The sequence below is a fragment of the Vulpes lagopus genome, chromosome X, assembly GCF_018345385.1.
Source record: "Vulpes lagopus strain Blue_001 chromosome X, ASM1834538v1, whole genome shotgun sequence".
In the NCBI taxonomy this organism is placed as follows: Eukaryota; Metazoa; Chordata; class Mammalia; order Carnivora; family Canidae; genus Vulpes; species Vulpes lagopus.
Window position 1 is genome coordinate 50,414,792 of NC_054848.1, and position 13,754 is coordinate 50,428,545.

At 39.9% G+C, this 13,754-nt stretch overlaps 1 protein-coding gene across 4 annotated transcripts in view; it reads right to left on the bottom strand.

Annotated features, from left to right (window-relative positions):
• The window catches only part of VSIG4 (V-set and immunoglobulin domain containing 4), a 43,496-nt gene extending 30,320 nt beyond the window's left edge, over window positions 1-13,176 (bottom strand). For 3 of the 4 annotated variants that reach the window (XM_041740297.1, XM_041740296.1, XM_041740298.1), the window contains exons 1-3: window positions 12,999-13,176; window positions 6,957-7,313; window positions 5,828-6,109 (exon numbers count right to left, since the gene is read on the bottom strand). In XM_041740297.1, the coding sequence (XP_041596231.1) occupies window positions 5,828-6,109; window positions 6,957-7,313; window positions 12,999-13,053 (694 nt within the window). In that variant the 5' untranslated portion in view covers window positions 13,054-13,176. The remainder of the gene's footprint in view (window positions 1-5,827; window positions 6,110-6,956; window positions 7,314-12,998) is intronic. The other variant, XM_041740299.1, reaches the window with a different exon arrangement.
• Window positions 13,177-13,754: the final 578 nt, after the last annotated feature.

Genomic DNA, 13,754 nt, shown 5'->3' on the forward strand with positions numbered 1-13,754 from the left:
GCAAAGCTGGTTCCACACTCGTGGAATAAATCATATCAACAGGAGAAAAAACAAGAAACATATGATCCTCTGAATAGATGCAGAGAAAGCTTTTGACAAAACACAGCATCTATTCCTGATCAAAACTCTTCAGAGTATAGGGATAGAGGGAACATTCCTCAACATCTTAAAAGCCATCTACGGAAAGCCCACAGCAAATATCATTCTCAATGGAGAAACACTGAGAGCCTTTCCCCTAAGATCAGGAAAAAGACAGGGATGTCAACTCTCACCACTGCTATTCAACATAGTACTAGAAGTCCTAGCCTCAGCAATCAAGCAACTAAAAGAAATAAAAGGCATTCAAATTGGCAAAGAAGAAGTCAAACTCTCCCTCTTTGCAGATGACATGATACTGTGCACAGAAAACCCAAAAGACTCCACCCCAAGATGGCTAGAACTCATACAGCAATTCGGCAGTGTGGCAGGATACAAAACCAATGCTCAAAAATCAGTGGCATTTCTATACATTAACAATGAGACTGAAGAAGGAGAAATGAAGGAGTCAATCCCATTGACAATTGCCCCCAAAAGCATAAGATACCTAGCAATAAACCTAACCAAAGAGGTTAAGCATCTATACCCTAAAAACTACAGAACACTTCTGAAAGAAATTGAGGAAGACACAAGGAGATGGAAAAATATTCCATGCTCATGGATTGGAAGAATTAATATTGTGAAAATGTCAATGTTACCCAGGGAAATTTACACATTTAATGCGATCCCAATCAAAACACCATGGGCTTTCTTCAGAGAGCTGGAACTAATCATCTTAAGATTTGTGTGGAATCAGAAAAGACCCTGAATAGCCAGGGGAATATTGAAAAAGAAAACCAGAGCTGGGGGCATCACAATGTTGGATTTCAAGTTGTACTACAATGCTGTGATCATCAAGGCAGTATGGTACTGCACAAAAACAGATGCATAGATTAATGGAATAGAATAGAGAACCCAGAAATGGGCCCTCAACTCCATGGTCAACTAATATTCGATAAAGTAGGAAAGACTATCCACTGGAAAAAGGACAGTCTCGTCAATAAATGGTGCTGGGAAAATTGGACAGCCATGTGTAGCAGAATGAAACTAGGCCATTCCCTTACAACATACACAAAGATAAACTCAAAATGGATGAAAGATCTAAATGTGAGACAAGAATCCAATCCATCAAAATCCTAGAGGAGAACACAGGCAATACCCTTTTTGAACTTGGCCACAGCAACTTATTGCAAGATACATCTATGAAGGCATGGGAAACAAAAACAAAAATGAATTATTGGGACTTCATCAAGATAAAAAGCTGCTGCACAGCAAAAGAAATAGTCAACAAAACTAAAAGACAACCTACAGAATGGGAGAAGATATTTGCAAATGAGAGATAAACAGCTAGTATCAAGATCTATAAAGAACTTATTAAACTCAACAGCAAAGAATCAAACAATGCAATCATGAAATGGGCAAAAGACATGAACAGAAATTTCACAGAGGAAGGCATAGACATGGCCAACAAGCACATGAGAAAATGTTCCACATCACTTGCCATCAGGGAAATACAAATCAAAACCACAATGAGATACCACCTCACACCAGTGATAATGGGGAAAATTAACAAGGCAAGAAACCACAAATGTTGGAGAGGATGTGGAGAAAGGGGAACCCTCTTACACTGTTGGTGGGAATGTGAACTGGTGCAGCCACTCTGGAAAACTGTGGAGGTTCCTCAAAGAGTGAAATATAGAACTACTCTATGACCCAGCAATTGCACTGCTGGGGATTTACCCCAAAGATACAGATGCAGTGAAACCGCTGGACACCTGCACCCCAATGTTTATAGCAGCAATGTCCACAATAGCCAAACTGTGGAAGGAGCCTCGGTGTCCATCAAAAGATGAATGGATAAAGAAGATGTGGTTTATGCATACAATGGAATATTACTCAGCCATTAGAAATGACAAATACTCACCATTTGCTTCAACGTGGATGGAACTGGAGGGTATTATGCTGAGTGAAATAAGTCAATCGGAGAAGGACAAACAGTGTATGTTCTCATTCATTTGGGGAATATAAATAATAGTGAAAGGGAATAGAAGGGATGGGAGAAGAAATGGGTAGGAAATATCAGAAAGGAGACAGAGCATAAAGACTCTTAACTCTGGGAAATGAACTAGGGGTGGTTGAAGGGGAGGAGGGCGGAGGGTGGGGGTGAATGGGTGACGGGCACTGAGGGGGGCACTTGATGGGATGAGCACTGAGTGTTATTCTGTGTGTTGGCAAATTGAACACCAATAAAAAATAAATTTATTATAAAAAAGATGTGAGATCTATCTATCTATCTATCTATGCTCTATCTATCTTACGTATTGTTAGATATCTATATCATCTATATCTATCTATATATCTATTTATATCATCTATATATCTTTCTATAGATAGATATATAGATGATAGATAAATAGATGATTATGATGATGATAGATGATAGATAGATAGATAGATAGATAGATAGATAGATAGATAGATAAATAGATAGATAGATACAATGGAATATTACTCAGCCATTAGAAGCCATTAGAAATCGCAAATACCCACCATTTGCTTCAACGTGGATAGAAGTGGAGGGTATTATGCTGAGTGAAGTAAGTCAATCAGTGAAGGACAAACATTATATGGTCTCATTCATTTGGGGAATATAAAAAATAGTGATAGGGAATAAAGGGGAAAGGAGAGAAAATGAGTGGAAAATATCAGTAAGGGTGACAGAAGATGAGAGATTCCTAACTCTGGGAAATGAACAAGGGGTAGTGCAAAGGGAGGTGGAAAGGCGGATGGGGTGACTAGGTGATGGGCAGTGATGGGGGCACTTGATGAGATGAGCACTCGGTGTTATGCTATATGTTGGCAAATCGAACTCCAATAAAAAAATACAAAAAAAAAGTCACAACTCATGTGTCTCTGGATATTCTCAAAGAAGGAGGATGTAACTTCATGTTATGAGAGTAGGTCTGGAGGCCCAAAATAAAGTGAAAATGTTCTGAACTCCTGCTATCAGGAATGGGACAAAAATAAGAAAACTGGTAAATAGCACAAGGATGGGCAATTCACATTATACAGCATGAAATTAAAGTGGTATCAGTTTCATCTCTGCTATTTTGTGTGTTTGTTTTATCAGGAATGCTTAGCAGTCCATGAGTGTGAAAAAGGGCAAAGCATACAGGGCCTTCCCAGAACTGAGGCACTGCGTAAAGGATGAGACAAAGGGATGACAGCTCAGAGCTACATAGTCAGAGATGATACAGGGAACCAGAATCATGGAGCCAGTTTGAGGTATAGAAGAAAGAAGTCTCGGAGAGCAGGGAAGTGTACAAGGCCTTCTTTGAGCCTGTTTCCTTTTTCATCAGTAGGGGGCATTGTTAAACACTGCCTAACAGCTATGTTGTCTGTAAGCATAAACTTTGATAAGGAATAGGCAAGTTGATTGGTTGTAAGCAAGGTCTTTCCCAAATGGGCTAGGAACTAATTCACAGAAAGGTGAGAATTTTCAACTTATCTCTATGAAGTATAAAATTCTTGGACTTTCTGGCCATGCAATGTTCTCTCTGCTTGACCATATTGTCAACTCTCAGAGATTTGGACTTTCTGGCCATGCAATGTTCTCTCTGCTTGACCATATTGTCAACTCTCAGAGAATTGGACCATATAATTCCTTAACAGTGAGATTGCCCTTGTTCCTCCAATTAGTAGACCAAACCGTACAGCACACACATATGCATTACAACTCAACTTCGGGAAAGAAATCCTTCTAGATAAAATTAGAAGTCTCAAACTAACATTAGTTTCCTATTCTAAATACAGCCAGCATGGTCATTTTCCTTAAACAGTGCTATATTCTGAGGATAGCAATTTTCAGGTGGCTCTTAGGATAAGTACTTAAAAGCAGTTAGTTCCCAACGTATTTTGGGAAATGGCAGCCTTGTTGGAATAAATGTCTTCCCTTCCAGGGTGATCTCTTGGAAGGCAACAAAATTCATTTAGTTATATCACTGCTGGGCTGTTCAATTAAACCTCAGCCTGCAGCCTTTATGTACATAGTTTGTAGTAATCCCAGGATAATGCTGTATGAAATAGCCAGATTGATTTACCAAAGCCAATGTTCATTGCGACTTCAACCAGAACTTTCATTTGACTTTAAGAAGAAGATGGGGGGGGTGGTATTAAGGAAACTATGTAGATATCTGGGTTTTTATTTCACGAAGCAAAACTAAACACAAACAATAAAATAACAATAAAAAATCCTCACTGAACAAAACAAACAAAAAGCAATGACATATCACCTTATACCTGTCAGAATGGTTAAAATAAAAAATACAAGCCATAACAAGTATTGGTGAAGATGTGGAGAAATCACTTCATACACTATTGGTGAGAATGCAAACTGGTAGAGCCACTATGTAAAACAATGTGGAAGTTTTCAAAAAAATTAAAAATATAAATACTATATGATCCAATAATTCTGACTTTAGGAATTTACTCACAGAAAATCAAAACACTAAGTTGAAAAGATATGTATACCTCTATGTTTATTGCAGCATTATTTACATTAGCCATGATATAAAAGCAACTTAAGTGTCCATCGATAGACAAAAGGATAAGGAAGGTGTGATATATATTACGTGTGATATAATATCTGTATATTACACAGCCATAAAAGAGGATAAATTTATGTCATTTGAGACAAAATGGATGAACCTAGAGGGTATTAAGCTAAGTGAAATATGTCAAACTAAGAAAGGCAAATACTGGGGTGCCTAGATGGCTCAGTTGGTTGAATGTCTGACTTCAGCTCAGGTCATAGTCTTGGGATCCTGGAATCAATCCCTGGATCAGGCTCTCTACTCAGCGAGGAGTCTCCTTGTCCCTCTCCCTCAGCCTCTGTCCTTCTCCTGCTAGTGCTTTCTCTGTCTCTCTCATACATACATACATACATACATACATACATACATACATACATAAAAAGACCATATCGGGCCAAAGAAATGAATAAACAAAAAGTAGAATCAGACCCATTAATGCAGAGAACAAACTGATTTTTGCCAGAGTGGATGTGTGAGGAGACATGAGAGATACAGGCTTCCAGTTAGGGAATAAAAGAAGTTTAAAAGGCACAGTAAAAGGAACATAGTCAATGACATTGTAATAGTGATATAATTGCAGCTACACTTGTGGTGAACACAGAATAATGTATAAACTTGTCAAATCACTATGTTGTCTACCTGAAACTAATATAACACTGTGTGTCAACTATATTAAAAAAAAAGACAACAAACAAATAAATAAGATTCAACCATAAGAGACAATCAGACATAATGGAAAGAGTATGTTATCTGTGTGCAAGTTCCAACTTGAACTTCCTAACTGTGAGCTCCTGGGCAAATAAATGTCCCTTTCTGATTTTCAGTTTCTTCTGTAGAATGAGAGTAATTATAGCTATCTCATGAGATAGATACGGGATTCAATTACAAAATGCGTGTTAAATTCTTGTGAACTGTATCTGGCAAATATGATTTAATTAGTGAATGTCACTTTCCCCTTTACTGTCTTTATCTTCTTAACCTACAACATGACAGGCATTGTCTCCAGCCTTATTATCATCAGTCCAGAATTTTTCTTTCTTTGTGATTGTGCAACCCAGGACACCCTCTATCTCCACACATACAAACTCTCTTCTCTGTACAAGGTATCTTCAGTACAAGATGGTCCATTGCAAGGATCACCAAAAGAAAGGGTTGCTCACCTTTGACCACAAACTTCACAATGTTGCTGCGCTGCTCAGAGCCTACCCGGCCTTTGGCAGCACAGAAATAGGAGCCAGAGTCAGCCACCATAGCATGCTTGAAGAGTAGAGTACTCAACACTGCTACTTTGATAGGCTCTTGATTGTTGTTCTGTTCCTTGTACCAAACATAACTGATGGGAGGAGAACCCCAAGCCTGGCATTGAAGGCTAATCCTCATTCCCAGGGGCACTGTGAAGCCATAGCCACTGCCAGTCGTCACTGTGGGTTTGGAAACAGAGACTGCAAATGGAAGACAAAAGCAGAGGCTCTGGGAAGTTATAAGGATATGTGAAGACAAGGCTGAGTCATCCTTGCTAGGTATAGAGATAATTATATATCTGCAAAGGACAATAAAAAGGGCTACTTATTTAGGAGGGGAGTAAGAAATAGGATAATGTAAATAAAAATAGCTTCCTTTGGAATATTAGGTACTGTTTTGTGTTATCAACATTTTGGATAATCCAGAGTTAAAAATCAATTGAGATATATATATATATATATATATATATATATATATATATATATATATATAGAGAGAGAGAGAGAGAGAGAGAGAGAGAGAGAGAGAGAGAGAGAGAGGTTTCTTTAGGCTTTAGTGGACAGAGATTTTGGGTTGTTGGCAGTAGTTTTGGATTATCAGGGATTACCAGGACCAGGGTTTTCACAAAATTGTCAAATCAGCAAAATGTATCTTGGCTAAACCCAGTATCCCTTTCCCCAGAGCTTCTTTGTCAGTATCTATTTACCCTCTAATATCCTGATTAGATAGATATACTCATTTTTATGACTTTCAAGAACCAGAGTCCAAGGAGCGCAACCAGGGTGTGGATGCTAAAATTTCTGGGACACTTGAAGGGGTAGAGATTTAAAAGCCAGAAACCCTTCCCAACATTTCTTAAATTATACTATGAGAGTGATGACCCTGAGGGACCCTCTGCCTTTCCACATTTCCTGATTAACACATATGACTGGAAAAAGCCTGTGTAAAAGTGAACAAAATTATCTGGGTTTCTAGAGGTTTTCTAGGATTAGAGTCTTCTATTTGGTCTTTGTCTATCAGTGCTTTCCTACTCTCACAGTGACATACCTTTCTGGATGCGTAGATCGATGATCTTATCTCTCACCACTTGGTTGCCACTAGGGGTCTGCCAAGTGACTTCACACGTGTAGTGGCTCCGGTCATCCATTTCCAGGGTATTCAGTTGGAGGGACACATCTCCTGGAACCTCGTGATTCACTTGCAGGCGGCCTCGGTACTTTGCTAGCTGGATATGGTCTCCAGAGGAATCACGTAGGAAGATGGTGACTGGGTCCCAGCCACGCTGTACTAGCCACTTTACCATGACTTGAGTGTAGCCTTGCAGAGGACCATAGGTGCAGGGAATATTCACATCCCCCTTCCAAGGCCCTGTCACACTTTCAGGTGCTTCTAGGATGGGATGGCCTGAAGAGGAGGAAGAAAGCAGACATAGATGGCACACCCACCTGGGACCTAGGATGGCAGTGGAGGACTTCAAGAGGCTTCTGAGACACCTCTCAAATTTCCTTCCATCATATTTTCAGATTCCATGTTCCCTTTTATTCTCTGCCAGCCTTCCCATCAATCAGAAACAGTCCTCAGAAGGAAATCTCCCAGCACTGTTTGGCTCTTGACAGTTTCAAATTCCTTTCCTGTCACTGCCTTGCTTTGAGATGACGCTGGATAAGTCACTTTCCACCATGAGGACCCATTTTATTAATCTATAATGTAGAGAGTATGAAAGGAATGATCTCTAAGCTTTCTTCAAACCCTGAAATTCTGTAAGTCTATAAAAAAGAACTTTCAATGTTTTTCAAAGGAAGCATAGGAGCAAATGTTGAATAGTTGTATCTGGGATATTTTACTATGTAATTATATACCTGGAGAAATGTGGGGACTGCAGAGCTAAGAAAGAAAGGGCCATATTCCCTGCTCATTTCCTATTGCTCCCTCAGAAAGTCTCAGTATTTGGATCCCTAACGCTAAGCTCTTCTTTGGAAGGAAGGAAGGACACAGACAAAGGGCAATTCTGAGGGTGGAAATTTGTGTGAAATGTTTAACAAAAATCATTAGTTATTGTTGAATTTGAAATCTGCACTTTGTAAACTTGACCTTTTTTTCTGACATCTCTTTCTGTATTTCACTTTTGGTTTCTTTTAGGTTTCACCAAATGTATATTGGAAAATTCCATCCTGAGGAAGAATGGAGAGGAAAATGTCTGAAGAGGAAAAAGGTCTGAATAAAATCCTAGAGCTGGCTGTGGTAAGGATGGTAGTAGGACCAATAGGAGATTTCTCATTAGTGTGCTGGGGAGGGAAGAATAGGGGAGAGGAATTGGGGGTGTGACAGAGCCATCATTTCCTACTAGAAATTTTCATTCATAAGCTCTTATTTTGAGGATTTTGTGTTTTATTTAACTTTAACCAGGAGTGAGGGATTGTATGTAGACAATTTCTTTATATCTGTCCTAGAAGAAGGAGGTTCAAAATGTAAGATGTTACTGAATAAATGCCTGTTATGTAGCCCAATATTCCCAGGCTTCAGTCAAACAGATAATAGGATGGGGGGATTCTTGCTCTTGGAATTTATTGCCAAATACTAAGTACCACTGATGTGGCCACACTAGCCTGTGTCCTCATCAGAGATTCTTAAAACATTACCAGCATATTTTGGCCAAGGTAAAAGTGTTGAGTAAAAAGAGTAAATAAACATGAGACCATGTTGTTAAATCCACCACATAGTTTCTGGAGTGTTTCAAATTGAGCAGGGAGCAGAACTCTGACCCACAAATGGGAGTGCGATAGGGGAAGATTTTGGTTTGCCCTAACAATGAACTTTATAATTAATCAGAGCTGTTTATTGATAGACTAAGTGGTCTGGGAGAAGTGGTGGGCTTTGTTTAGGTCTTGGACAGCATTACTCTTTAAGGTCCCTTCCACTTCTAGATGGTTCAGTGCTTAAAGACTACAATGGAAATGGAAGTTAAATAATTTTATTTTCTAGGTGGTGGTGAACTTTCACCAGATGTTAGTGAGTTTTACTGTTCTATTGCTGGTCCAGACCACCATATGCATACAGACATGGATTATCATCATCATGAACACATACGTGTCACTTGCAAGCACACACATACCAGCCTTAAGCCCCATGAAAACCATTTAAGCCTTTTGGTTTAATGTGCTCTTTTTTTTAATGTGCTCTTTCTTACTAATCTTCTTCCAGCTCTCCCAAATCTGCTGCCCCTCCTCTGAAAAGCATTCTCACACTCTTTTCCCGACAAAAAGGCAGCAATCTGTTGTGAGGACATCTGGAACAGCTGAAAATGCCTTTGTTATGTGTTTGTATGTCTTCTCTCTGACCTTGGGGGAACTGCTTGTATAACCTTCTCTGGAAACTTCCTGGGGATTCTTATATAGTCCACTCTGGTCTGTCAAGATTGTAAATAGCCAGTCTCAATTTTTCAGTCTTGAAAGTCACTTCTAAAAGTAGGTCAGGGTTGACTCTTTCCCCTACATTCCAGAATAGGGGTATGGGACAGGGTTAGTAACCAGATTTATAAGAATTACCTGTTTTTTCCCCTTTTATTTTTTTCTTCCCCTCTCCTACCTTCTTTCCTTCCTTCAACCCTTTCTTCCATCTAGCTTCTATTCTTCCTCCTTCTTTTCCTTGTTTTCTCTTCTTCCTCCTCTTGCTTCATTGGTATCACAAAGAGGAAGTGTAGGGTAGGCACAGGGCATCACACACACAAAGACCTTGTACTCTGATCTCCAAAGTGAAGGTAACCTCAGTATAATTGACTTACACCTTCCAACTATCCTTGCGGTTCTCAGAGAGACTAGGGAAACACTGAAGAGTAGCACCTAGCGAGATCAGGAAAATAGCAAAAGACTACATGATTTAGTAAGAAGAATAACACCAATAAAAGTCCAAGGTTTGTCTTAACATGTGACCTGTGTCACCACATCTCTGTGCAACCTTGAGTAAATTGCTAAACCTATCTGAGCTTCAGGTCATCAATAAAATGGAGGTAATAATAAGCCTTCCATGGAGGGTTATTTTGACGATCAAATGAGCTTATAGCTGTGAAAGCACATAGAATAATGGCTGGCATTCAGTAAGTGCTGGATAAATGCCAGTTCTGTCTCATACCTTCAAAAGAAACTTGTATTGATTCTTCTTATATTATAGAAGTCCCCTATATGTCTTCCCCAGAGTGGACAGATTGATTAGATTGGATTAGATCTTTGTCAGCTCTAATGATGACCTGAAGGAGAAGTTAGCACATGAGAAGGTAAACAGCTACCCTCACTGACCTGAGGGAACCTCCGAAGTTATGAGGAGGAAATAGGCCATCGTTGGATTATAAGGCAGTTAAAAAGGACAGAGTAGCCCGTATCTATAGCAACAGGGCTGGCTTGAAAGCCAATATGAAATGTTGGTGAAATTAAGCAATACACCTATTTTTCCTGGAAGACTGGGTAGGGAAAATCTATTTCAGGAAAACCTCACCTCCTGGGGGAATATTCTGCCCATTATAGATCCAAGAAAACACTAAATTTTGAGATATTTGGTGTAACAGGGCTTGAGGTACCAGGAAATACAGAATTTCAAGACTTCTAGAATGGCAGAGCTGCAAAAGCTTTTAGTTGCTTTCCTCCATAATACATATAGACAAGCTGAGAGAGAAACATGATTATCCAAAGTCATAGAAAGCAGGACCTGAGCTTGGCCTAGAGGCCTAGAATAAAGATGCTACACTGCCTTCTTACCTTATTCATCTAATAGCCACAACTGAAACTAGTAACCCCTTACTTGGGCCTACTTGACATGGCTTAAAGGATGTTATTCTAGGATAATATCCACCTAACTTCCTAGGAAAAAATCCCTATTTGCTGGCTACTTTCTGAAAAGCCTTTCCCAGACCTTGCTCTCCTTTCTCAGGGAAAAATTGATTTTCTTCAAATTGATTTCCTCCACAGGAGGAAAACCAGGGCTAGGCATCGACTCAAGGGTCTTTACTGAAAAATAATTTAATTTGAGAAAGAGGTGACAGTACTGAAGCCCATTCTGGTTATAGGAACTGGACTTGGAAAAGCAAAATCTGGGGCCTATGTAACAGTTACAAAGAAAGGAAAGGCTTTCTGGGCAAAGGCCCATTTATAGAGCCAAGTCTGGGTCCCTTTTTAAATCCTCCTCTTCTCACCATAACATAAAGTGAGCTCTTCCCAGAATCCCACATCTCCATGTCTGGCCTCTCTCCCTCTCTTGGGTTGACTCCTGGATAGAATATTAGCTTAGATAATAGATGTTAATAAAATATTTACAATGTTTATAAAATAAAAATTTATTTTTTATTATGATTTATGTTTATATTTTTAAAAATAATTTATTTTTATTATGATTATTTCAACATGTGTCTTTGACCTAGCAGCTGATTCTGGCCCCTAGAAGCTTTGTAGAAGTGAATCTACAGTTCTAAAGTGCTGCTCAGCTGGCAGGATCCTTTGAGGCCAGCCAAGCTGACCTCCTCACTGTAAAAATAGCCTAGAAACACTGAGATCCAAGGAGAGGGAATGTGTTAATGGTCATTCAGTTTGTCCAGAGCTTCAGGTCTATAGTGTTGAACACTCCACACAGAAGGAAGACCTGCTTCCAGGTCTAGAGGACTTCACAGGCTGAGGAGGGAACAATATACATGAGAGCACTCACATGTAAACACACACGATTTACCTTTAACATGTACAGGATGTTACCCTGAGTCCCAGTCCTGTCTCTGTATGCATTAGCTCAAGCTAACAGATTTGGAGAAAATAAAAAGGGGTACTCTAAACATGTTAGAGAATGAAAATATTTTATCTGTTAAAGAAAGCACTATTATTTAGTAGAAGTAGCTCTGCCACTAATTCTCTGTGGCCTGGAGCCCAGTTTTTCCCTCCCAGGAGACTTAATTTAATATCCCTTTTACCTTTAGGTTCTAGAATTTGATTGGTCACAGATAGAGTAGCACAATTTGAGTCAGCTATGAAAAGCTGAGTTCTTATCACATAGGAGACACCAAGCTAACATACATCTGGCCTCTCCCTTTAAAGATATGGAACAAGCAGAGATTCAGCAAGAACACCTTTGGGTGTTCTTGGGTCTCACTTAGCTATTACTTAGGCTTAGCTACCTAAAAATCTATCTCAATTCTCATGGATATAAAAGAAGATGGAGAAATACCCAAGGACATAATGTTTCTATGGGATAGTCAGACCTCTTTTAGGATATATATCCAGCATTAATTTCTCAAAGGTAGCCTGGAAAAACTGGTCCATATTCACACGGAAGTGAGTTTCCCCAGGAGGTAGTAAGAAACAAGCCTTGTGAAGACCAGTTGAAGGAGTTAGGGCTTGTTTATCTTGGAGAAGAGATGAATCAAGGGGACATGATGTCTGCCCTCAGAACTCTAAAGGGTTGTCACAGCATCGAGGGAGTAGATATGTTCTATGTGTCTCTAAGGAACACAGCTGCAGACTTAGGATAGAAGCCACAAGGAAATGAATTTAGTTAAATACAAGGAAGAACTTCTTAACATTTGGAACTGCCCTTGTATAGACTACATAGTCTGGAAAAGTGGCCAATTCTCAGTCACTGGACATATGTGAACAGATATTTTGAGCACTGTTCATAAGAGTGAAGAGTGGGTTTAGGTCAATTTTAAGGTCCAATCTAGCTATTAGATAACATTCCTTCTTTGAAGGTTATGCATCTTAACAAGCATCAAGACCTGGAGACAGAGGGGTTAAGGTATAACTATAGAATTTCAGGTGAAAGAAAATGGAGGAGGGATTTGGGTGGCATTGGGCACCTTCTTAATGTCCCAGAGATATGCAAGTACTAGAAAATCATGTGGATGTTTTTCAAGAGAGGATCCTTTTCATTTTTTCCCAAACTTACCTCCTGGCTTCTTCAGCAGTCTTCACCTACTCAAAGCTGAAAGAATCTGCAGCACTATGTGAGAACACTCGCCTATTCAGCAGAAATAGACTTTCCTCAGTAGCCATTCAGTTCCAACCCCCCAGCCTTTTTCCCATGCCAGCAGTGGTAACCAGTCCCCTTCTGCTGCCTTACCATAGGTAACCACTGTTAGGTGGCCCAGGAACAGGAGGCCCAGTAAGAGCCCCATCACAGCCAGAATCCCTTTTGTCCTTTCTTCTAGACTCCTGATATCAAAGTTGCTTAGACTTCTGATGGCTGCCAGCGTCTGTGCCTACTCAGTTCCCTTCCTCCTCTGTATCTCTCACTTGGACTCCCAGCCCCATCTCACATTCTCCTTCCTTCCCTATTTCAGCACAAGTCACATGAGCACCTCTTCCCTCCCCTGCCTGGGATTGGAGGTTCAGGGTGAGTGAAGCAATTCTTCCCCCTGCTAGGATATTGACTTGACTTTCCATGGAACCAATAGGTCTCTCTGGTCTTTGGTCTCCCAGGCTGTGTTTATTTTGAGTTTCTTCCACAAGACTCAGAGGTTTGAGGGGGGTGACCTTTGGGATGAGTTTTCTCTCTCCAATATAGGGCTATTTTCCTTTTTGGTGGGCCTGGGAGGAGAGATCAACATTGCTGACCTGTACAATATTCGGCAGTCAACTTCTGCGTGATACACCTATGCAAATGAACAGTCTTGGGAGTTGGTGCCTGTGGGCTTCAGATTTTAAGAGATTAAGTGTATGAAAGAGCTTTCTACAAATTAAGCCTTAAATAATTAGCAAGACCGTGGGTAAAGTTGCATGAGGGATATACACTCCCATATCTCATATTCAGAAAGCTCTTTGAATCACTTTCTCCAATAGCTCTACCTCTTTGGTGGCAAGTGTGCTCATTAGGATT